Source organism: Narcine bancroftii, chromosome 3 (assembly GCF_036971445.1).
Source record: "Narcine bancroftii isolate sNarBan1 chromosome 3, sNarBan1.hap1, whole genome shotgun sequence".
In the NCBI taxonomy this organism is placed as follows: domain Eukaryota; kingdom Metazoa; phylum Chordata; class Chondrichthyes; order Torpediniformes; family Narcinidae; genus Narcine; species Narcine bancroftii.
Genome location: NC_091471.1, coordinates 161,324,215 through 161,351,296, shown reverse-complemented (window position 1 = coordinate 161,351,296; position 27,082 = coordinate 161,324,215). Strand labels below are relative to the sequence as shown.

The following is a 27,082-nucleotide window of genomic DNA, read 5'->3' as shown; positions in this document are numbered from 1 at the left end:
TGACCCCTCAGTCCTAAGCCCAATTTGCAATAAAGTCCCGCGTTATTGGCATATACATGACCCATCTCTGGAAGCCAGCTTGATTGTTCATACAGAACAGAAGAAATGCCAGGTCATTGAGTCCTTTTACACAGCAAGCTGACTTCCTGGAGCAAAAGAGACGGGATGTATGTGACAGCAGCGTCAGCATCTAGTGTGATGCCCAAAGGACCCCAAAACCCAGCAGCAATAGGCATTCACCAAGACAAGTGGTTTTTAAAACAAGAGTTATTTTTAATCAACTTAAAACATGAAAATAGATTGAAACTTTAACTTCTCTCTATTATTATACTATACTCTATATTAACCCAAATTGCCCCCTTCTAATTCTAAGTACACGTGTATGTAATGGTTGTGTGTGTGGATTTAAGAAAAGTTCTTTGGTTCACAGTTCAATCTCACTTCTCCTTCTTCCAAGTTCTCTGGTTGCAGACAATCACCATACGGTGCACAGATTTTAACATGTGTAAAGTTCACCAGGCTTGGTGCTTGAAAGGTAAATGTTTACTGTTCAGGAAGCTTCTTGGAGGGTTTGCAGAGAGAGATATTTGTTGTTCCAGGATTTCCACAAGTGAGGTACCACCACTAGTCACCTCAGGGTCTCGCTGGTGAAACTTGCCCCATCAGGGTTTTGCGGATGGTAACCTCTTTCTTTCAGGTTACGACAGAGCTCCTGCTGTTCCTCTTATTCCAAGAGAAACATCAGATAGATAGCACTTCCTGCCATCCACTCATTTTGGAACTTTTCATCAGTTCTTCCTGGATTGCACTGTATCACACACACACACACACACCAGCTGAGAGGGTTTCTCTTCTCTCTCCCTCCCTCTCTCTCCAACTGAAACTCCAAAGAGAGCATGTGACTCATGCTTTGTATAACCCCCACCTTCCTGAGCAAAACAACAGGAGTTCTTTCTTCTTTCAAGTTGTTATCTAGGTAAACAATCCAGAATTGATCTTTCTGTGAGCACTTTGCAGAAAGGGTACTGACAGACACTAACGTGGACTTTTTACCCCCTCCATAAATCTTCGTCCGCGAAGCGAAGCCAAAGAAGACTGACAGACATCAGTTCAATTAACACCTACTTGTGAAAGGTGCTTACATTCTCCAAGAGATCCTGCAATGTGAATTCTTCAGTCTTTCAAACAAGATCTGTTTTAAAATGTGTGTATGTATGTGACCTACTCTAAATCTTATAAATTCTCCCCATATATTAATATTGTTACAGATGTAAAACATACATGCCGGGCAATGATATTCTTCGGAGTATTCTATTATTAAAGCTCAATCAAATTTCTAAGATACATAAAGTAAGCAGATCCTTTCCAGATATTGTTGCCCCCCCCCAAAAAATATTTCCTTTAAAGGATGATAGATTTATCATTATTTTTAAGAATATGTCAGCCTAAATTGTTGCCAAAAATGCTGAAAAAGGAGAGCGCCGAATGGATCCGAGAGGGGAAAATATGGGCAGGTCATATGGGGAAAACACCTGTTCCTACTTCAGTAAACATTTGTTGGTAACAATTCTTTGCAACGTGTTGTTGTCAAGCTGGGTAGTGGGGGATAGATCATTTTACATGTGTTCATCTATTAATCCCTAGACCAAAATCATTCTCGTGGTGTCACATCTCACTTTAAAAGTCTATTGAGTTGAGTTGCAGTCAGCAAAAGGTCTTGTACAAAGTAATTTAGTGGCTAATACTTTTTTGGAAAAGCATCTGTTTTAAACAAGTGAATGATATGAATAGAGGGTAAAATGCAGGTATCCATCTCTCCATCTGTTACAGCCATACACATTTAGAGGACCAACACGGACAAGGAAGCAATAATGGGAATGCAGTACATTTATATCCGACGTCACTGTTCATTTGAGAGCACCAGACTGCTCTCGCCACCATCCATGACAATGTGTATCTGTCTTTAAACAAGTGCATCAAAATGGATCAATTTTGTTTTCCTCCAAGTAGTTGTGAGACTGGGTTTTGGAAGTTAGGGGGAGGATGTAACAGCGCTCGCTATATTGTTTAATGGTTCTTGTGAGGTAGTTGTGTGTGGGATAGTAGCAGGTGTATACATGATTTGTCAGCTCTATCGGTACTAGTTCTGTACAAATGCGCATGATAGAGTGCACGGAATCTCATCAATGACCACACCTTGTGATACCCCCTCTTCCTGGGAGGCCCCTCATAAGTCCTTTCAAACCCCACCCCCTCCTCTTTCTCAACTAAGGGCCGCTATCTCCAGGCTGATTGTTGCTGTGGGGTTGATGGCGTACAGTTTTAATTACACACACAAGAGACATGACTTGAAACGTAACTCTGATGTTCCCCCCACCCGGGCAATATTGTTCTGAAACATAATGAACACCATTATAGAAACAATCACCACTTTAGATTCGTATTACATTATGTTATGAAACTTGTCGTGCCTAAAGGTGATATGCGGAGAGGGCCAAGCTTGCTTTAAGGTAAATTCTCTTGTGTACGAAACTCCCCCCCCCCCCGCACCCACCCCATAGACCTGCAGTCCAACATCAGTGGCACGTGGTCCAAGAGATGATAAGTATTTGTGAAAAGCCTTTTACATTCCAAGGCTCGTCTCATGGGTTATTAAAGTACAATAGTGGGATTTTTTTAATAGCCTGAGGGATTTTAGGTTTTCTGTCAACTTCTTAAATTTCTGTCTGCTTAGAGGTAAAGCAATGTGTTGAATTTGAGGGAGAGAGAAAGAAAGATGTAATCTAAATCACGATTTCCCAATTTTACTCTACTTATGTTTATTAAGCAATTAGAGTGGAGACTTGTACAGTGAAAATCTGAATTTAACATGCTTCCCTGATCAAAACAGCATTTATGTCGCACACATAAGGCATCATCATGAATTCACATTTCTTTCCCATTTGGACCCGACAACAAGGCTCACCCTTTTAGACTCGCCCTGGTTTGCCTCTGACACTACCTCTCTTGGCAGATAAAAGACAGGTCTGAAATGACCTTCCAATACGCCTTCTTTGCCTTTATACAGGTAAGTGAGGCATATTAAAGACGAATTATACATGACTTGAAATGTCTGTGCAAAAAGGGCTGTACTGGTTCAACTCCCGATTAAGAAACTTAAGCAATAAGTTCTCTGCTTCCATGTGTCATTAAGAAATGACGTTAAATAAAGACACTGGTGGGTAAGTAAAATATTCCACGGTTCTTTTTTAATGATGAACAATGGAATTATCCTCTTTTTGGCTGACACAGCTGGCAGTGCTTCAATCTCACAGCTCGACAGATCCAGGTTTGATTCTGGCCTCAGGTCATGTATGTGTGCGGTTTGTAATTTCTCCCTGTGGCTGGTTAAGTTCCTACACTTCACTCCCAGGATCTCTGGTTATCTCCTAGATCCCGATAGGCTACTTGCTCACTTCAAGTTATCCCTTAGTACAGGTAAGTGGCAAAGAAGAGTTAATGAGTGTTATATAGTCAGGAAAATGCGAACTATTTTGTAACTGTGTAAGAATACACCCTTCTCACTGTAGTAATTGTAGTGCACCACTGTGGGACATATGTATATGTATATGAGTGTGTGAACAGTTTCCCAAGATGGTGGAAGACATCAGTAAGTAAACTCTCTTCTCTTATTTGAAGCCTCCCAAGTAACACAGAGACATAACATGGTGGCAGTCGTATAAAAGAACAAGAATAAAGCCATACAGTTGATTGTAATTCACTGAAATACAAAGATGTAGAAGAGAAAAAACATTACTGAAAAAAAAATGGCTGGAGCAACATTAGTTCACCCAATGATGGACGGGGAGGCTGAAGACATTGTTGGATTGTTTAAAAGGTTTCAGCAGAAGTGGAATTTAGCATTCAAGAGCTATTTTAAAAATACAACAGCAGAGGAGAAGGTCAGTTATATACTTCTCTGGACAGGGGAGGGAGGCCTTGACTTATTTAATAGCTGGGAGCTTACGGAGCTGGAGAAAAATGATCCAGAGCAGATATTTGCAAAGTTTGCTTCTCACCTTGAACCCAGGTCTAATCATAGAATTAAACGCTATGAATTTCAAGGGTTAATGCAAGACACTGATGAAACTGTTGATAACTTCCTCACTAGACTAAAAATTGCTGCTGCAAAATGTAGATTTAAGGATATAGAGGAAAGATTAGTTGATCAACTAATATGGGGGAGTGCCCATCCCAAAGTGAAAAAGTCTCTTATAGGGAAGGATAGCTTGAAACTGGCTGAAGATATAGACACAGTCAAATCCTTCAAAGCCACAAGGATGTAAATTAAATCCCCAGCTAAAACAAGGGATTGATGCTATAAAGAACACAATCAGAAAAGTGCAAACCCCCAAGACCTGCAAGAGGTGCCGAAGACAACACCCCTTTGATAACCAAAACAAATGCCCCCCATATGGTTCTGAATGTAGAGCCTGTGGTAAAGCAAACCACTGGGCGAAGTTGTGCAAGTCCGCTATGAAGAAAACAGTAATGCCAGTGAAGAGAAAAAACAAGAAGATCCACCACATAAAAGGAAACAACAATAAGGACTCTGACACCCAGATACTGGACATAGAATCTATACACCTTCACAAAATGTCAGGTAAGATGAAAGAAGGAAGCGAGTTGCAGACAAGTTACAGAGGACAATCCAGAACAAGCCTACGATATTTATCTAAAGGTGAAGCCGGATACTGGATCTCAAAGCAACGTCCTTCCACTCAGACTCTACCGCCAGATGTTCCCAGAGAACATAATAAAAGGTATCTAAAAGACGGTGCATTGGAAACAGTAAATGTCACATTAACAGCCTATGGAGGACCCATGATCAAGCAGCCAGGGAGAGCTAAGATTAACAGTTGCCATAAGGGAAAGAACATCCTCTGTTCGTTCTATGTAGTAGATGCAGACGGACCAGCAGTTATAGGTCTGGATAGCTGTCAGGAGTTGCAGTTGATTTCTGTCAATTGTGAGATCCAGGTGAAGAAAATATCCAAAAGGATCAACAGAAACAAACAAAAAAAGAATCAAGAATAGTAGCCTGTTACTACTCTAAGTTTCCATTCATATAAATGGTGAAAGACCTGAGAGCATCAACTGTCTCCTCAGAAATGAGAGTGTTCCTTGCTGAACAATGAATACCCGAGAAATTAATATGTAATAATTGAACAGAGTTCACATCACAATAATTCATAAAGCTGGCTGCAGAATATGGGTTTGTTTTCACTACATCAGCCCCATACTACCTCAAAGGACATGGGTTCATTGAAAAACCAGTGCAAACTGTAAAATGCACACTAGTTAAGTGTTGTGAAACAAAAGAAGACCCATCCCTAGCTCTTCTATCATTACGAGCAACACCTTTAAGGGCTGACATGAAGTCCCCGGCAGAACTTCTAAATGGCAGGAGATATAAAACAACTCTGCCAAGCAAAATACACCCTTCTGAAGACCAGGAGGAAACCAAAAGAAGACTGGTTGACACGCAAGAAGCATTATAACAAACACGTACAAACATTGCCAGAACTCTTCAGAGGACAGCATGTGCATATTCAAAAGTCGATGTTGAAACAATGACACCAGCAAAGGTCATCAGAAAAGCTGAGACACCAAGATCATACATTGTTGAGACAGACTCTGGTAATCAGCTGAGGAGGAACAGAATTCACGTCCGCCCAACACAAGATGTGATGAAGCAGAAAGCTTAAATACCAGCAAAGTCTGCAACACCAATATCAAGTGAGGTATCAAGTGAACAGACCACAACCACTAATACCGAAACATCAACACAGCAGTTGTCAGGTGAAGCACAACAAGCTACATCACCTACATGTGCACCAGCAACACAGAGCCCAATGGTTGCAGCTAAATCCACAAGATGGCAAAGTCACATACTGCCAGTATGGTATTGATAAGAACTATTTTAAAAATAGTTGTGTAAATAAACTAGTGTACAAGTTCAGTTACTTAAGTTGCACTGGAAAGAAAGTGATAAACACAATTTTTCTTTATCTTGAGAAGGAGGGATGCATTTAGTCAGGATAATGTGAACTATTTTGTAACCATGTAAGAATACACTCTCCTCATTGTAGTAACTATAGTGCACCACTGTGGGGTGTATGTAAGTAAGCTTGTGAACAGTTTTCTGAGATGGTAGAAGACATCAGTAAGTAAATTCTTTTCTGTTATTTGAAACTTACATCTCTAAGTTATTGAAGAAGCCTCCTAAATAATTCAGAGACGTAACAATGAGTATGAGAGAGGGAATAGGTTTGGAATAAAGAGAGGGGGAATGGGAATGGTAGTTGATTCTCCATGGAACTAGTATGGAATGGATGAACTAGACTGCCTCCTTCTGTGTAGCAATATGTAAACCTGGTCAATAGTTGGACCATTGGACCATAGAAAGCTACAGCACAGAAAACAGGCCATTCAGCCCTTCTAGTCAGTGCTGACTATCATCTCCCTAGTCCCACAGGCCTTCTTCCATTCCATAACTCTCCAGGCCTTTCCCATCGATGTACCTATCCAATTTAATCTTAAAACACACGATTGAACCCACATTCACCACATCAAATGGCAGCTCATTCCACACTCCCACTACTCTCGAGTGAAGATCTTCTCCCTGATGTTCCCACTAAACCTTTCTCCCTCTGCTTAAAGCTATGACTTCTCATATTCATCTCCCCCAATCTAAGTGGAAAAAGCCTATCCGCATATACTCTATCTATACCTCTCAAAATCTTGGAAACAACTATCAAATCTCCCCTCATTCTTCTTCACTCCACAGAATAAAGTCCTAACTTGTTTAATCTTTCCCTGTAAGCCCTGCAGACCTGGCAATAACATAGTAAATCCTGTCTGCAGTCTTTGAATCTTATTGATATCCTTCCTGTAGTTAGGCTCCCAGAACTGCACACAATATTCCAAATTTGGCCTCACCAATGTCTTAATCACTTCATCACAATATCCCAACTCCTAGACTCTGACTTATCAATGCTAAGATACCAGAAGCTTTCTTTACAACCTTCAGGGAATAACATATATGGATTCCCAGATCTCTCTCCTCCTCCACGCTCCTCAGTGCCCTACTTTGGTTTGCCCTTCCAAAATACATCACCTGCATTAAATTCCATTTTTTTGGCCCATTCTCCTCGCTGGTCCAGATCCCTCTGCAATCTTTGAAAATCCTTGTTGACACCACCACCTCCTATCTTTATGTCATCAGCAAACTTGCTGATCAAATTCACCACAATACCATCCAGATCATTGATATATACAATAAAAAACAATGGTCCCAACACAGATTTCTGAGGCACACCACTAGTCACAAGCTTCCTATCTGAGAAGCAACCATCCACTACCACTCTCTGTCTTCTTCCACACAGCCAAATTCAAATTCAGTTTACAATCACTCCTTGAATACCCAGTGACTGAACCTCTCGAACTAACCTCCCATGTGGGACATTGTCAAAGGCTTTACTGAAGTCCATGTAGACAACATCCACAGCCCTTCTCTCATCTACCTTCCTGGTAACCTCCTCGAAAAATTCGGCAAGATTCGTTAAACACAACCTACCACGCACAAATCCACGCTGACTATCCTTAATCGGTCCATGACTGTCCAAATACCTATACGTCCTGCTCTCTGAACTCCTTCCAACAATTTACCCACCACTGGCATCAGTAAGTAAACTATAATTAACTGGTTTATTTTTGGAGCCTTTTTTAAACAAAGGGACAGCATGAGCTACCCTCCATTTTACTGGCATCTCACCCGTGGCTAAGGACATTTTGAATATATTAGCCAAGGCCCTTGAAATTTCTACACTAGTCTCCCTCAAGGTCTGAGGGAATATCATATCCAGCCCATAATCCAGTCTGTAAAGCAGCAAGCACCTCCTCCATGTGTTCCATGACACTTCAGTTTGTTTCCCTTCCTTCCTTATGCACTATGTCAGTAAATTCTGATGCACAAAAAACCTGTTTATGATCTCCCCCACTTTGTGAGCCTCCACACATAGTTGATCACTAATCCTCTATGGGACCAATTTTATCCCTTACTATCTTTTTACTCTTATAAAACTTCTTTGGGTTTACCTTCATATTATCTACCAGAGCAACCTCATGTCTTCTTTTTGCCTTCTGATTTCTTTCTTGAGTATTTTGTTGCTTTTTCTGTACTCTTCAAGTACCTCATTAGCTCCTAGTTGCCTGTACTTGCTATAAATCTCTCTCTTTTTCCTTAACCAGATCACCAATATCCCTTGGAAAACCAGGATTTCCTCTGCCTGGTAATTTTGCCTTTAATCCTAACAGGAGCATGCAAACTCTGCACTCTCAAGATTTCTCCCTTGAAGGGTGTCCACTTACCTATCACACCCTTGCTATAAAACAAGATATCCCAATCTACTCTTCCTAGAAGACTTTTCATTTCCACATAATTTGCCTTCCTCCAATTTAGAATCCCAACATGAGGCAAGACTTACCCTTTTCCATATAAATGAAGCTAATGACATTATGGACACTGGACCCAAAATGTTCACCTACACATACATCTGTCACCTGATCTGTCTTGTTCCTTAATAGTAGAACAAGTACTGCATCCTCTCTCATTTGTACCTCTATGTATTGATTAAGAACATTTTCCTGAGCACATTTGACAAACTCCAAGCATTCAGCCCTTTACAGTATGGGAATCCCAGTCAAGATGTGGAAAGTTAAAATTCCTTACTATAAGAACTTTCTGCTTCTTACATCGGTCTGCTATCTCTCCACAGATATGCTCCTCCAATTCTCTCTGACTATTGGATGGTCTATAATACAATACTATTAGTGTGGTTACACCTTCCCCATTCCTCAGCTCCAGCCATATGGCCTTTGTAGACAAGTCCTCCTCTCTGTCCTAACCACACAGCTGAGATATTTTCCCTGACTACCAATGCCACTCCTCCCCCTTTCATCCCACCCTCCTATCATGTCTGAAGCAACAGAACCCCACCAGATTTGCCCTTCCTGCAACCAAGTCTCACTAATAGCAATAATGCTGTAATCCCATGTGTCAATCCATGCCTTTCCATCAATACTCCTTGCATTAAAATAAACACCCTGAGAAAATTTCTATCACATACAAACCTTTTATTTCTGTCTCTACATGCAGTCCCTGCATGACCTTAATCCTCCTCTTTCTCACTAGCTGCTCTAACATATTAGTTCGCATCCTCCTGGCTATCTACTTTAAATGCATCGGGGCAAGGCTAACAAACCTACCTACAAAGATATTAATCCCCTTCCAGTTCAGATGCAATATTTCCCATCTGTACAGATCCAACCTTCCTGGAACAGCACCCAGTGATCTAGAAATTTGTAGCCCTCCCTCCTACACCATGTCTCCAGCCATGTGTTAAGACGCCTTGTCCTCTTAGTCCTAATCCCTCCAGCATGTGGCACAGGAAGAAATCCTGAGATCACTACCCTTGAGGTCCTCTTCTTCAACCCTCGTGGTCCTCTTCTTCAACCTAGTGCCTAACTCCATGAACTCTCCTTGCAGGACCTCCTCATTCTTCCTACCTATGTCATTGGTCTCTACATGGACCATGGCATCTGGTTGATCACCTCCCACCTAAGAATGTCATGAACTCGATCTGAGATATTCTGTACCCTGGCACCAGGGAGACAACGTACCATTTAGGATTCCCAAACTCCTCCACAAAACATCTCATCAGCCTTCCTAACTATGGAATCCCCTGTCACTAACAGCCCCCTCTCCCCCCCCCCCCCACCACTTCTCTTCTTAGGCGCAGCACCAGAGACCTGATTGCCATGGCTTATACCCAATAGGTCAACCCCTCAACAAATATTCAAAATGGCATACTTGTCTTTCAGGGGGACTCCCACTGGGAGGCCTGCTCCACCTGCCTGCTCCCTCTCCCTCTCTTAACTCCAACCCAACTACCCTCTACCTATTTCCTAGGTGTAATAGTGACCCTGTAACTCCTGCATAATGCACCCGCTGCCTCCCGAATGCTCTGGAGTTTATCCGGCTTTTCAGAAGCATCAGCTGGATGCACTTCTCACAATTGTAGTCATCAGTGAAACTATCGATTTTCCTAAAAATCCGTATCCTATAAAAGGCGCATTCCATTGCCCTGAGCTCCATTCTCACACTTGGTCTCTCTTCCCTGCTCTCTCTACCCCGCTCTCTCTACCCCGCTCTCTCTACCCCGCTCTCTCTACCCTGCTCTCTCTACCCCGCTCTCTCTACCCCGCTCTCTCTACTCCGCTCTCTCTACCCGGCTCTCTCTACCCCGCTCTCTCTACCCCGCTCTCTCTACCCTGCTCTCTCTACCCCGCTCTCTCTACCCCGCTCTCTCTACCCCGCTCTCTCTACCCCGCTCTCTCTACTCCGCTCTCTCTACCCGGCTCTCTCTACCCCGCTCTCTCTACCCCGCTCTCTCTACCCCGCTCTCTCTACTCCGCTCTCTCTACCCGGCTCTCTCTACCCCGCTCTCTCTACCCCGCTCTCTCGACTCTGCTCTCTCTACCCCGCTCTCTCTACCCCGCTCTCTCTACCCCACTCTCTCTACCCCGCTCTCTCTACCCGGCTCTCTCTACCCGGCTCTGTCTACCCCGCTCTCTACCCCGCTCTCTCTACCCCGCTCTCTCTACCCCGCTCTCTCTACCCCGCTCTCTCTACCCCGCTCTCTCTACCCCGCTCTCTCTACCCCGCTCTCTCTACCCGGCTCTCTCTACCCGGCTCTCTTTACCCGGCTCTCTCTACCCCGCTCCCTCTACCCTGCCCTCTATCACCACAACCCACCACTCTCTGCCTGTTTATGGAGGTAGTGTGGCTCCTGGGGAAGGCAAAAAAAAACATGCAGCTAATTACAAGAAAAGAAATTAGGAAAATTCCTCCCCGACACCTGAGCAAAGCTCCAGGAGATCACTGAAAATAGTGGTGCACTACTACCAGCAAAACAATTTCTAATATTTTCTTACTATTATGTTCTACAACAAAATTAGACTGGGTCTCGCTAGCCTGGACTTCACTCTGCGGATACCGCTGCTCCACCAAGGCTTGGCCTCCATGCCCTCTTCTCATTCAGACCACTCGACTGCTACCTCTGATCCTGCTGCAGCCGCCATAGGTTGTAGGAGCAGAAGTAGGCTACTTGGCCCATCGAGTCTGCTTTGCCATTCCACGATGAGCTCATCCATTCTCCCACTCAGCGCTTCTCCACTGCCTTCTCCCCATAACCCTTGACTCCCTAATGATTTAGGTAGCTATCAATCTCTGCCTTAAATACATATAATGACTTGGCCTTCAAAGCCGCCCAAGGTAACAAATTCCAGAGATTTACCACTCTCTGGCTCAAGAAATTCATTCGCCTCTTTATTTCAATCCTGAAGTTGTACCCTTTTGTCTTCTACGCTTCTACCATGGGAAACAACTTTTCCACATCAACTCTGTTCAGGTATTTGAACATTCAAAATACCCCTCTCATTCTCCTGACCTCCAAGGAGTAGAGTCCAAGAGCTGTCAAACATTCTTCATATGTGAATCCCTTCAATCCAGGAATCATTCTTGTGAATCTTTAATTTTTAACGCCATGTTGTTCTTGTCATTGTCAGACCTGTTTGAGGGATTGTGCTGTGTGCCACTTCACTGCACGGTTTTTAACATTGCAATGGTATCTACACCCCAGGAACTCATATCATTGGTTATAAAGCCTGAGAAGGACATAGAAAGCACTGTACAAATGTGAGGGCATCTTTCCTTTCTGAGATCTTTGCTGATGCAGTTATAAAAAAGCTTTTTCCAAGTGGTGTGTTTCAAGCTGAGAGCTTGTTCTACCCTGTAACTTCAGGTTGGGATTCTTGATGCAGAGAAGCATCCAATTCAGAAGAGCCTTGCAGATCGCCTCCTAACAAAGCCCAGGTTCAGTCTGACCCCAGCCATCTCACTTCACCAGGTGCCTGAACTGGTGTTTCGGATCAGGTAATAGGAATCCGTGCCCCGTACAAATCCCTTCACAGATTTGGCTTAAACATTTCCCGATTCACTACGCTCGGAATCAGTGGAGGTCGCTGCAAAGAAGTGTTTCCAGACTGAATATGAAGGGAAAAGTGGCATTAGGGGTTGTTAATAATTCAGCTTGTGAAGCACTGTGCATTGCTTGAATCTGAACACCTGGGTGATGAACAAACACCAGTTATTTATTCAATGAGGAAAGGATAATGGCCTTTAATATTTTAGTGATATGCAGATCTGCGTAGGAAAAGGCAAAACATGTCTGAGGTTAAGGCATAGATAATGTTTAATAATTAAAGAGTGCTGAGCTTTTATGTGTTCGAAAAGAAATCTCTGCCTTCACCAAGAAGACAACACAACTAATTCTGCACCTCTTGTGCAAAAAATATTCTCTCACAATATTTATTCCAGTTCAGTGTCTGCATTGCGGCAACACTGTGGCCTACACTTTTCATTGATCTACTGAATCATCAAGAGTAACAGTTACCAATAGCAAGACATTGAAAATTATGTAAAAGTCATCTATAGGCTGTATCTGATCTTCTTAAAATCCCGAATACCATCAAGCAACAACAATTAGACTGAACAAGTGACCTGTCACCAATTACTATTTGCAGATGGTTTCCAAACATCTCTCTGCTCTTGAAACACTTGCTTCTGACTTTGTTCTCTGCTATCACATTCCCCATACAATGTAAATTATTTCTATTTAACCACCCTCAATATCTCGGAAATCTGAAACAAATCACTCCCTGAGTATTCTTAATCCCAAGGAGTACAACTTGTGTGGAATCTTTCATTGAAATGTAACTCTTACAGTTCCCTTCTGGTAAATCTATGCTGCACTCATTGAACAGAGAATATTAAGGCATAGTGAAGGCGCTCTAGCCCATGATGACCTACTCCACAACAGTCTAATCCTTCCCTTCCTCACACTATGATATTCAATATCAACTTCACTCTGATTTTCACTGTGATTTTCACTGCGAACTTCACCTTCTAGAAGGGCAAAGGAAACAGATGCATGTAAGATGCATCACTGACATGTTCCTATTCAAGGGACACACCATTCAGTCTTGGAAGTGTGCCATCTCTTCTGTCAAGAAGAAGATACATGATGTTGGAAACATGAATCTCTTGATTCAAGGACAGCATCTTTCCTGGTGTTATCTTAAATTGACCCCTCTTGGTAAAGGATGATGTCCTTGAACCATTGAACTGTATTTTTTTCTATATTCTGCATTTTGTCTTTGAAATACTATACTCTGCACTCTTTCATTTATCGTTCCCCTACATGCTGCACTTTTGCTTTTTTTTTATTGCATGACCTGACATATTTAAGTATAGTATAGGTTTACTAGCCTGGATGGGCACACAAAACAAAGCTTTTCAATGCATCTCAGCTCACTAGACCAGCCACCTTTGGTTCCCATGTGTGGCGGGGATTGGCTGAGTGGATTGTTCAGGGCATTTCCTTGACCACTTCCTTCTGAGCTTGGCAGTGGTTGTCAGGGAGGTTGCTCTGCCATTGCTTGTAATTGTATCTGTCTCTACCATTGTACGCCCTCCTCCCCCATGGACTCCATCTACCTGTCCCGCTGCCCAGAATAGGAAGTCAACATACTGAAGGACCCATCACACCCCGAGCACACTCTCTTCTCCCTCCTCCCATCAGGAACAAGGCTTAAGAGCATGAAATCGTGTATCAATAGGCTTAAAAACACCCACAGCTATTAGGCTCTCGAACAAATCTCACAATAGCACTATTACGCTATCCTTCCTTTGTACTAATTAATATTTTTTTTGTAACTTTATATTCTGTAAATTGTGCTCTTTTACCGTACAAATGTTTGACCTAACCTGTTAGAAATCTCAGAGAAGAACCCTTCTCAATGTACTGAGTATAATATGACAAATAAATTAAAACATTTCCTCTAGCAGTGCATTCCAGCTATCTACTGGGATCCATGTTCAACCCCTACGGTTAGCATAGCAGTTAGTGCAATGCTATTATAGCAAGGAGTTTGTTTGTACATTGTCCCTGCGATTGCATCAGTTTCTTCCTGGTGCTCTGGCTTCCTCCCTTCCTTCAAAAATATGTAGGGATTGTAGGTTAATTAGGGGGGACCGAGCTCATGGGCCAGGAGGGCCTGTTACCATTCTGTATGTCTATTTTAAAATTTAAAATAAAACTTACCTCTCAGGTCCCCTTTAAAACTCCTTCCTCTCACCTTAAACCTCTGCCTCTTGTTTTGGATAACCCTCCCGTGGAAGAAAAAATGTATTGACTGCTCTCTCTGAGCCTCTCGTGGTCTGATAAACCTTGATAAGGTCACCTTGCCACCTTTGCTTTAGGACAAAGAAAGGCCAGCCTAATATCTCCCCAAAACTGAAGTCTTCCATTCCAAATGATGCCCTGGTGTCTCTTCTACACTCTCTCTCCAGCCCACTCACGTCCTTCCTTTTGTGAAGCATCAGAGATGATGAATTCCTGATATCACAATGGTTCAAGAAGGAGGGTCACTAGCTATAGGAGGAACTTCATATGAGTACCCTACCATTAATGCCTGGACCCCATGAATAAGTTATCAACGCATTATGTCATTTCCAAAGAATATTTCACTGATATCAAGGAGGATGGGAACATTAAAGAGACATAGAATAATTCAACTGGGTAATACTTCCTATTAACATATTTTGTATCAGCTTGGAAGGAGACCAATTAGCCCTTTGGCTTCATGTTGGCTCACAGAGCTATCTCAGTTCTTTCCTGTAACCTATTATCCCCAAATTTTTCATCCACTGCCCCAGATTTTGTTAGCATGCTGTACATGCCAGGAGTCATTTACAGCAGCCTGTTAGCTGACCAAGCTGGAGATCGTTGGGCTGTGGGAGGAACTCGGAGCACCTGATGCAATCACAAGGAAAATGTGCACAGACAGCATTGAAGGTCAGGATTGATTGTGGGTTGTCTAGATCTGTGACCATCAACTCTTCTGGTTGTACCAAACTCCTGCCCAGGATTGAAAGGTTTGCTTGCTTTTGGACTTTAATTGTCAGCAGGTTTGTACAACACTAACTGGATAGATGTTGGGTATTGCTGGCGGGTGATCATATGTTGGCAACTCCTGGACCGCACACAATTCAGTTTGCAAACCCATTTTCCCTGCAGATCTTATGTGGTTACCGTACATCCTTTAAACATAGATGGTATAATGTTTTGAGAAGAATGACCTGTATTTCAGAACAATCACACAGAAAACAGCCAGAACATATTTCCATCTGGGCTGGAGCAGCATGCTTTAACTAGATTCAAATCCATTAATCTTTCCCAATCAACCTATTTAGCTAAAGCACAGAGTAATTAATTTATTACATCCCATTAATTATATTATGCTGTATTTGTTTAAAGTTGTGGTTACCCATTAACCTTTGAGCAAATCCATTCAGGGAGGTTAATGAACCAATGAAAGACGGAAGAAGTTATAAGAGTCACTCACCTCTGCCAATGGGATACCTTCAGGGGGACGGCACTGAAGAAGCACTTCTTGTTCCATTGAAACCTCCTTGCCTAATGGTTCTTGTTCAAAGGTCTTCCGCAGATCTGGACAACAGATTAGACAGTTCTTTAATCTCTGGCCTGCTGAAGTACTTGAAAACTGGTGCATGAAACCACAGAGATGTTGCATGGTGATATAGAGTGGAGGATTTATACTACATTTACGAGCTATACGTCAGTAAACCGTATGTGTACCTGAGTTCAAAGCATGGCCCATTCCAAAGATCATTATCATTTATCATTATCACAGAGTGTTACCACCTTGTCTATGCCAACTAAATTAGCTAACCAATCTAGTAACATACGGGGGTTGTAGGTTAATTGGGGGTATTTGGATGGCATGGGCTCATGGGCCAGAAGTGCCTGTTACTGTGCTGTATGTATAAATTAAATTAGTCCTGCTTACCTGTGTACAACCCATATCACTTTAAACCATCCCAACCCATGGACCTATCTAAACATAACAATTGTACCCACCTCTACCATCTCCTCTGGGAGCTTGGTACCACCACCCTCTGTGTGAAAAAACATGCCACTCGAGTCCCTATTGAATATTTTCCATCTCACCTTAAATCTGTGCCCTCTAGATTTAGATTCCTTGATCTGAAAATAAACCTCTAGGCTCCTGTACCACACAATTCATATATTGAGGTATCAGATATATTGTCTTTCAGATGAGTTTTAAACTTGGACCATCTGCTGTCACAGGAGGATGAAAAGCAACCATAAAACTATAAGAAATAGGAGAAGTAGGTAATTTGGCCTGCTGAATCTTTTCTACCATTCATCATGAACTGATCCATTCTCTCACTCAGCCCCACTCCCTGCCTTCTCCCCATAACCTTTGAGGCCCTTGCTATTTAATACATATCAATCTCTGTCTTAAATACACCCAACAACCTGTCCACCACAGCCACCGTGGAAGCAAATTCCACTGCTATCTGGCTAAAGAAATTCCTCTGCATCAATGTTTTAAATGGGTGGCCTTCTATCCTGAAGTTGTGCCCTATTGTCCTAGATTCCCCTACCATTGGAAACAACTTTGCCACATCTTTTCTGTCCAGGCCTTTCAACATTCAAAATGCTTCCGTGAGATTCCCCCCTTATTCTTATGAACTCCAAAGAGTACAGTCCAAGAGTCATCAAATGTTCCTCATATGCTAATCCTTTAATTCCAGAAATCATTCTTGCACATCTTCTCTGAAGCCTCTCCAATGCCAGCACATCCCTCTTTAAATAAGGAGCCCCAAACTGTACCCATACTCCAAGTGAGACTTCACCAGTGTCTTTAAAGCTTCAACATCACTTCACTGCTCTTAGATCGTATTCCTCTAGATATGAATGCTAACATTTTATTCACCTTTCCAACTCAACCTGAAGGTTAACCTTTAGGGTATCCTGCACGAGGATTCCCAAGTTCCTTTGCCCCTTCAAATTTTGGATTATCTACCCATCCAAATAATAGTCTGTCCTTTGTCTAGTCTGATTTATGATGTCCTCAAAAAAATTGTTGTAGGTTTAAAAAGTAACCTTATCCTTGATAATCAACTCCAACAACTTCCAAGCTACCGATTTCTTTTCTGCTGCTTTCCTCTCTTTTTAAATAGCCGAATGACTCTTGCTATTTTCCACTCCTCCTCAACCATTCCAGAATTTATTGATTCTTGGAAGATCATTACTAATGCCTCCAAAATCCCTATCGCTACCTTTTCTCAGAACCTGAGGGGGCATTTCATCAGTTCTGGGAAACTTATCTGCCCTTAAAACTTCCAGCTTCTCAAGCATCATCTTTCTGTTGATCATGACTGCATACACCTCTCTTCCCTGACACCCTTGAAATTCCACCATCCAATGCTTTCCACAGTGAAGACTGATGCAAAATACTCAATCAGTTCCTCTGTCATTTCCGTGTCCCCTATTACAGTTTCTCCAGTGCCATTTTCTATGGTCGTATATCCTGCCTATAGTCCTGTCTCTTTCTTACTCTTAATGTAGTTTAAAAAGTCTCTTCGTATCCTGTTTATTATATTTGCCAGCCTCCTTTCAAAGTTAATCTTTTCCCTCCTAATGACCTTCTTTGTTGCCTTCTGAATGCTTTACAAAAGATCCCATTTCTCTATCTTCACACTAATTTTTGCTTCCTTGTTTGCCCTTTCTTTTTGCATTTACTTTGGCTTTGACTTCTCTTGTCAGCCACAGTTTTCCATTTTTCCATTCAAACATTTCTTCTTTTTTGGGAAAATATCTGTCTTGCACCTTCCTAGTTTCTCACAGAAACTCCAGCCATTGCTACTCTGACATCCTCCCTGCCAGTGTGCCTTTCCAATCAACTTTTGCTCGTCCCTCTCTTATACCTCTGTAGTTCCCTTTTTACCACTGCTATACTAACCCCTCTGATTTTCTCCCTCTCAAAATGCAGGGTAAATTCTATCATATTATGATCACTGCTCCTGAGGGTTCCCTTACCGTTAGCTCCCTTATCAACTCTGGTTCATTACAAGTTACCCAATCCAGCCACAAGCTGTCTTGAAGGAATTTGATAAATTCCTTCTTTAGGGATCCAATATCAATCTCGTTTGCCCAATGAACATGCATATTATGTGTTTTTATATATTCATAAAATAATTTAATATACACACAAAATTCAGGGAAAAAAAATTAAAGAATGATAATATAAGTTATCTTCCACTCTTCCATATGAGGGGAGAACTTTTCCTCATCTCATTTTCCAAAGCAGAAGAGTTTGTCTCACAGAAAGGATATCCCTGAATTTTGCCTTTTGGGGAGCTGGGTGTAACGCTGTGCAATAACTCCCTGATGTCAGCCAGGGTTCCAGGCAGACAAATATCATACCTCTTCTACCCATTGCTTATTAACCTCATGTCTAGCACAGGCAATGAATGGCCTTTCAAAAGTTCCACGAAAGGGTGAGTTTATTTTAAACAAAGTGGAAAGTGATTATGAAAATGCCAACAAAAATAAGAGGTGCATTTGTATATAATCTCTCAATCTCATGTTTTCGGAAAAGTTTTAGAGCTTGACTTTATGAATCGACAGACAGCTAATTTGTATCCCCAAATTCTATGAAACGGCAATGCATAGAATCATAGGAAAATACACGACGCCATTCAATGTACCATATCCATATAAAGGAGCCTAATCCCATTTCCAGTTCCTCAACCATGAGTTTAGTTACACAACACCAACCTGAGAAGAACATGTGACCATGATCATGATCTTAGCTCACATTATATTGATGAGAAACACTAGATTCCTCATCCTTCTATTCATTTATTATTTTCAAGACCACCCTGAAGTCAACATGGAACCCCTCATGTCTCCAAATATTGGAAGTCAGGTGACACCCAACATGAGCTTCTTCAATATTCAGCTCCTCCATGATGTTTTGGCCCAGATCATTAATACTGAGCACTGTCCACTTCACACACTCAGACTGACACTCTTTTGCTCTCTCTCTCTCTCTCTCTCTCTCTCCCTCTGACTCTATATTTCTTCCATTCACCAGTTCTCTCCCTTTCCTTCACACATCTACTATGTCTCTCCTTCAAACATTAACTCTTTCCCTCTTCGCAGACATAGATTCTCTCCCCTCTCTCTCTCTGTCCTTCTCTCTCTCCACGCAGATTATCTCTCCTTCTCATTCTCTCTCTCTCTCTCTCTCTCTCTCTCTCTCTCTCTCTCTCTCTCTCCCTCTCTCTCTCTTGCCATAGACATCGATTCTCAGGTTTTCTTTTTATCTCTTTCACATACAGATTATATCTCTCTTTTTTTTTCTCTCTTACTCCAGACAGATTTTCTCTCTCTCTTTTCTGTCTCCCTCTATCTCTTTTTCCCTCTCTATCACAGACATATGTTTCTCTCTCTCATCATCCCACTCCCTTTCTCTTTGGATACCTGGTCGGGAAGTGGGAGAGCAGGATTGGGGATGGGGGGGTGGAAATTGGTGTGTGAATCAACAGTAACAGTGGGCATCTGGGTCAACTATAGAGGTTTGGGGGAGTCACCAAGACTTGTGCTAAGGGGATTTGTGGGCTGGTAAGATTGGATCAAGTGTTAGGCTCCAGTGTGAGGAGGAGTGAAGGAACCCCCTCACCCTCTGGGCAGACAGTAATGAGACACTCCTAACTCACACCCTGGTTCTCCACAGGAGTTACAAGCAGCAATTAGTTCTCCAAAGGAGCCACCATTACTTGCAAGGATGTAGATTATTTAAATAACGTTAAAAAAAACTTGTTTAATTTGCGTTACTCCCCAGGAACATATATACCCTCAGATCTTTGTAGCCCATTAATAATGTCAAATATTATTTTGCAATTTTTTAGTCCAGCCTGTCTCTCAGCACAAATTCATGAAGGACTGCATTAATACTTGCATTTTGTGCTATTTTAATATAAAAGGGACTTGGTTTTCAGTTTTCTCATTGAGTTGTTTTACAAAAACTTCAGAAAGTTTAAATAAAATAAGATTGATCAAGCATGTGTTCTGCTTTAGTGTTAGGTGTGTGTTCTAATATGCTGAAAGCTTTGCTATTTAAATGTGCAATAAGATTTCTTCCTTTAAATGTAAATAAAAGCAGGCTTTCCGGCCTTGCAGACTGTGACCCTTGAAATCTGGGACAGGTGCTGGCCAGAGTATGTGACAGGTAGTCCAGAGACTTGCTGTAGATTCTCTCAGTTACCTTTTTTTTCATTGCACCACAAGACAGGTCCTTCAGCCCTCAATGTTGTAACTTTCTGAGTAAAGAGTTCCTCCACCCGGTTAAGTATCTGACTAGTAACCATGTACTTAGCCTTCTGGTTTGACCTTCCAAAATGCATCACCTCACACTCATCCCAATTGAGGTCCAAATCTCTAGATTACTTTTTGGGTGGGCCAAACAAAAGCAGGAGCAAAGAGAAGCAGAAGGTACTTGCCTATTGAAACTGTAAGCAACCAGAGGTGGGGGATGTTCTAGTGGTTCAAACATCTAGAGTTCACAAAACGTTGAACATTAACAACCAGTCCAGGCTCTTCAGCCCATGATACTGTGTCATCCACAACAATCTAACTTTTCACTACCTCACACACATAACCCTGTGTTTTTCTTGCATTCATGTGCCAATCGAAGGGATCTTTGAATGTTGCTATTGTACCAGCCTCCACCAGCACTCCAGGCTCCACCACTCTCTGTGTAAGAAACCTACCTTTTCCCTAAACAAATATCCACTCAGCTTAAACAGATGTCGTCTTGTATATGCTATTGTTACCCTAGGGAAAACAAAAAGATGCTGGCTGCACACTCTATGCCCCTCATAATTTTGTATACCTTGATCAAGTCGCTCCTCATCCTTTGTCACTCCAAAGGGAAAAGTCCTAGCTCTCATATGAAGCTCTTGCTTCATATGGTACACTCTCTAATCCAAGCAATGTCCTAGTAAATCTCCCCAGCACCCTCTCCAAAGCATCTACATGCTTCCTGTAATAAGGCAACCAGAACTGAATGCGATGCTGCAAGGGTGGTCTGACCAGAGTTTTATAGAGCTGCAATGGGCAGCACATGGCCTTCTCAAACACTTACATGCAATTCGGACGTAGGACTTGTGGCTCTTGGTGGTACCAGAAGAACTCCATGCAACGCACTGACACCAGTAATCCTCTGGCCCAAATAGCTCCTCCACTTGCTGCCTGGAAATCTCGATACTCACTTCTCTCACAATGAGTCCTGTCAGTCACAAGAAAGGGTGAAGTTGTTAGCCTCAGAGCAGAAGTGATAGCATGTAGCTCAGAGTCAAGGATATAAAATGTGGGACCACTTTGATGGACACTCAATCTTCTTCCAAGTTAGCAATAGAGTTGAGCTCAACAGGTTTGCTTTCACTGACCGCAAAATCACATTCATTTCACCTCAAAAATGCACTCAAGAAGCAAAAGGCTTGACAGATCCTGCAAGATTATTGGCTAACCATTCAAGGTAAAAGTGTTTTGTGTTGAGATGAAGATTAGTAGGGGATTATAGCAGCTAACATGACTAATATCAACTCCGAGGCAATGCAAAGAAACTTAAATTCAGGCAAGTGAGAGGATTACACAGCAAAGCTTGTTGTTTGAATGAGCCAATTGTATTTCACGCATTTCACTGCTTCCTTTGAACATCTAGTCGACCTCTTTTTTGAGTTTTCTGTCCACTTCAAATGTGAACACTGGTTTCATTCAGACAACCTTGACAGTCTAGCACTCAACCTGATGACCCCTGTCACTGATCTGTCCTGTGTTTTGCAAATGACCTATTACTCAGTCCTGCAGAATCCCTGAGGTATGACAGTGAACTACAGAATAACCAGCCTCAGGAAGGGTCAGCAGCTTCCACGTCCCTAATTGAGGTGCTAAATATTGCATACGACCCTGATAAATTGAGGAGAAGCTTCCTTCACTCATGAGGCAATTTTCAATGGTATTTCATACAAAGCATCGGGAAGATAAGTCCAATACACAAATGGAGAATCTCAGCAGGTCACACAGTATCCATGGGAAGTAAAACAATTGCCTTTATTTTATCATTATGGACAATGCGTGACCTGCTGAGTTTCTCCAGAATGTTTGTGTATTGCACTATAATCACAGTGTCTGAAGACTTTCCTGTTTAACTCGGGAAGATAAGTCTTGCTGTGACTGGCATTTGAGGGAACGTACCTGGAACACTTTATATAGCTTCAGTCTCCTTGACATCAGGTATGTTTAACACAGGTAAAGTAGACTGCAAAAAATACTCAGCAGCTCAGGCAAAGTTTGCATGTTAATTTGTACATTAAGTCTGTTCCTCTTCACTTGGATACTGCCTAACCTGCTGAGTATTGCCAAGATTTTATTACATCAGTGTGAACCTGCAATCCATTGATTGAACTGGATTGACTCTTGCGATGCAGGTTTTGTCCTCTGTAGAGAGACTGAACTGGATGTACTGACAATCCTCTCATTCTAAAGCTCAAAGGGGATGATGATGTCAATGTTAGGGGAATGATTCAACAGGCTGGCAAACTAAAAGTGGGCATTTAAAACCCAAAAGCCTACCCATCTACTACATTCGATGCAGGTGGAAAGCAATAAACATTGTGAAAGACTCCACACATCCCGCATGTAAACTGTTCTCCCTTCTGCCATGTGGCAGGAGGTACTGTAGCACTCAGGTCCTTACGTCCAGAATGGGGAACAGCTTTATCCCCCCAAGCCCTCAGGATCCTAAACTCCCAGTACAGATGTGGATAGTGTACTGTGGATATTCAGTGTATTCATCTTAGTACCTTAATATTTTAATGTGTTAACTGGTTTCCTAACTTATATCTATGTAATTATTCTCTGTGGCCCTGGAGAAATGCTATCTCATCCTACCACACGAGCATGGTATGAACGATAAATAAAGTTGACTTGACTTGACAGTCCATCAGACAGAAACTCCCTCCCCTCCACCAAGTCCACTTATACTTTCAATGTGTTTTGAAAAGCAGCCAACATAAAAGACATCTCACCCTGGTCACACTCTCTTCACCACTCCCCCCCCCCCCCAGAAGAAGATTCACTAGTGCCAGATTACTCACCACAAGCTTCAAGGACAGTTTCTTTCCTGCTGTTATTGGACTCCTGCACGATCCTCACAATGGCAAAATGACACTGCTTTCCGTTTGTACCAGTGAATTTCTCTCTGTAACTCTACACTTCTGTACTCTGTCTAACTTGCTGTACTATGCATGGGGATGACTCTCTAGACTGCCTGCAGAACAATGTTAACACTGTAGCTGGGATCATATGACGATGATCCTCAAAATAAAGAAAATTGAAGAAAGAAGAAGCATGTTGAGAGGTAGATGCAGAAAACACCAAAAGCACAGAGAGTGGTTGAAGAGAATTGTCATTGGATGAAAAGAAGACAGGGTAAGTATTGTATGTGGAAGGAACAAGTGTTGCTTAACACATGAAATGAAGTTATGCCATTGCAACAGCTTCATCACAAAGTAAGTTTAAGGTTCTTTTATGGTGACATAATAAAACATAAAAATGTAATATACATGATATACTTCAACTTTTGTCAGCTGTAAGACAAAGAATTGCCATGAACGTTGTCCATGGTTCTGAACAATAAAAGGATTCAGAGACACAGCGTGTCCGTGGATTCACCTCGAGCACTCCTGCAGCCTCTGCAGCCACACAGACTGTGTGACCACCCAAGCTCCAAGTCCAAACTTCCAACATGATCAGGAAGTCTTCAGTGCCCAAGACCCTATGGGAGCCGTTCACCTTCTTGAATCCTAGTTCCGATACCTGGTTCCCATGGGGCAGTCTCCAGAAGTCCATAGCCTGCGTGGGTCCATTGACTGCATCGCCAACTGCCCACAGCCTGTGTTGCTCTTTCAGCTGTTGGGCCCCTTGCTGCTCTGTTCCTGTGGTCATTGTCCTGCTGGGTCATCTCCCATGTTTCTCCTTCTCAATAGGTGGTGTTTATTATTGTCCTGTGCACTGAGATACAGTGAAAATCTTTCTTTTGCGGGCTGTTCAAGAGCAGGAAAAGAAACACCATGCTCAGCGGCCAGTTTGCAGAGAAAGAAAAGAGAAATAAAAAGAAACAAATTCCCTGAAGAGAGTGAATGGTCAAGGATAATACTTCTTCCTCCAATCTGTTGCCTCTGGGTTGTTCAGGTATGTTGTCTTGTGGCAGAAGCAAAGGGAATATCTCCAGTAGCCAAGATCAAACTCCTCTCCCCCTCCTATCCTGCTGCCTGCCCTCCATCACACCTCCTCCACTCCTGGTTCCACCAAAGACTGTGGGAGTTTGATGAAGAATGACCAACACATTCTCTGGGGAAGTAGAGATGGTCAGCAACAATGGTTGTGATAAGTACATCTTACCAGGTATCGGAACCAGGAATTGAGAGGTCTCTGAGGGCAAGAAGGGGATCCCCCAAGGACCTTGGCACTGAAAGTTTCCTGATCATTTCGAAAGTTTGGATCTGGAACTAAAATTGCCGTCTACTTTACCTGTGTTAAACATACCTGATGTCAAGGAGACTGAAGCTATATAAAGTGTTCCAGGTATGTTCCCTCCAAAAGCCAGTCACAGCAAGATTTATCTTCCCGAGTTAAACAGGAAAGTCTTCAGACACTCTGATTATAGTGCAATACACAAACATGCTGGAGAAACTCAGCAGGTCATGCATTGTCCATAATGATTAAAAAAAAAGGGCAATTGTTTTACTTCCCATGGATACTGTGTGACCTGTTGAGACTACAGTGATGGAAGTGAATCCAAGGACGCTCAGTGTCTCTGAAGGAACTCTCTTTTGCTTCTCTTCCTCTGTTTGTTAGGGGTGCCAGGAAATGCTCATGGCAATTCTTTGTTTGCCTTACAACAAACATGTATTAAAGTATATCATGTGTATTAAATTCTTAATGTATTATTATTATGTGTCAATAAAAGGAACCTTTGACCCTTTGAGGCTCCAAATGCTTCTATAAATGCCCTATCTTCTTTGGCTTGGCTTCGCGGACGAAGATTTATGGAGGGGGTAAATGTCCACGTCAGCTGCAGGCTCGTTTGTGTCTGACAAGTCCGATGCGGGACAGGCAGACACGGTTGCAGTGGCTGCAGGGGAAAATTGGTTGGTTGGGGTTGGGTGTTGGGTTTTTCCTCCTTTGTCTTTTGTCAGTGAGGTGGGCTCTGCGGTCTTCTTCAAAGGAGGTTGCTGCCCGCCAAACTGTGAGGCGCCAAGATGCACGGTTGGAGGCGATATCAGCCCACTGGCAGTGGTCAATGTGGCAGGCACCAAGAGATTTCTTTAGGCATCAAACCAGCATTGACAACGAGGAGATGAAGGCATTAGATCAAACCTTTTGGTTTAAAGGAGAAAGGAGAGATGATGAATTCTTCAGCTCAGGTCTTTGCCAAGTGAAAGTAACTCTGCCTGTAGTGGTCTCACGAGAGACAATTGAGAAGTCAGCAGTGGAGAACACCAACATTCCTGTAGGGCTGTTGGATTTGAGAGTAATACAGAGAAAGGAGGAATTTGACTCAGCCTCACATAATTTAAAATTATTGGGGAGGTGGAGAAGGGAGACAGATATAGGAAAAGAGGCGATGCTTCTTTAGTTTATACATTCTGGTCCTGGCCTAGCTTAGAAGAATTTTTTCAAACACTATTGGTAATTCTTAAATTAAAATTGGAACCTTGACCTTTAATGGCTCTTTTTGGATTACCTCAGTATGTTGATATATTACTGACTTCAATTTAAAGCCAAATTTTATCTTTTACATTACTGATAGCCAGATGTGCAATTTTGATTTAATGGGAAGATAATACTCCACCTACACATGCACAATGGGTAAAAAAATATTATGTCTTGTTTAACTTAAAAAAAAATTAGATAAGCTTTCAAGGATTCAGACATTAAGTTCCAAAAGTCATGGGGCCCATTTATGGACTATTATCATAATGTCAAGAATTAGTGTTGATCTGGAATTTTGGTGCTGTGTTGTTCCTCTCCAAGTTGGTGACACTTGATTCATACATGTCAACGTTTAACCTTGCCTAGCAGAAGGGGTTTTGACATTTTTCTTTTTGGGTTTTTTTTGCTGTTACATCTTATTTTATTGTTAAGATTGTGCTCTGTGCTCTAGATTTCCTTATAATGTTTTAATTTATTTTTCTTTTTTACGAATCTTGTACCACATGGTTCAATTGTTTATATTGTAAAACATTCATAAAAATATCTTAAAAAGAAAGAAAAATAAGAGTTAGACCAGGTGAGGAGGTTAGTGGAAATTGGAGAAGTCGATATTAATGCCGTCTGGTTGGAGATTGCCAAGACGCAATATATGGCGTTGCTCCTCCACTTTGCAGTGATCTCCATTTGGCTGTTCAAAAAGTCCTCCTCTTTCTATAACCCATGAGTCCTTGGTTGAGTATGCCCTCTTGAGATTTTTACAAAGTAAAGATGAGCTGCCACCTCCCATGTCTTAAATTAATTGATGTGTTCAATTCAGAAAAAAATATCAAGGAGCAGTAATTAGGGTCAACTATTTGTTGACGATACCATGGTAGTGGCCTGTACAGTATGGAGATTGAAACCTTGGCTTTTTAATGATCTATGTATGCAGCATGCATGTAGTCTTGTTACTAAATAAACTATACAGTGGGTGCTGGGATTTATTTATTCATTATCGAGATCTGAGCATTAAAATCAAGTTCCTACATATTTTTTTTACCATCTTGAATTATTGTTGAACAAAGGGCATTTAAGATTCAACCACAATAATGATTTGTGTAATATATAGATCAGGAAGGATCAACAGATTTCAGAACAAGGAGGAACAACTGAGCATCACCACACACCCTGATGATTTTTTACTATCAGTATTCAAAGATGACCTATAGAAGATTGAATCCAAGGAAAGCATCTGCTCTGGA

General features: G+C 42.0%; 1 protein-coding gene across 7 annotated transcripts in view; it reads right to left on the bottom strand.

The window, feature by feature from the left end:
* Positions 1-27,082, bottom strand: part of LOC138757784 (netrin receptor UNC5C-like) — a 369,257-nt gene that overhangs the window by 68,169 nt on the left and 274,006 nt on the right. For all 7 annotated transcript variants that reach the window (XM_069925675.1, XM_069925676.1, XM_069925678.1 and 4 more), the window contains exons 3-4: positions 21,208-21,351; positions 15,571-15,674 (exon numbers count right to left, since the gene is read on the bottom strand). In XM_069925675.1, the coding sequence (XP_069781776.1) occupies positions 15,571-15,674; positions 21,208-21,351 (248 nt within the window). The remainder of the gene's footprint in view (positions 1-15,570; positions 15,675-21,207; positions 21,352-27,082) is intronic.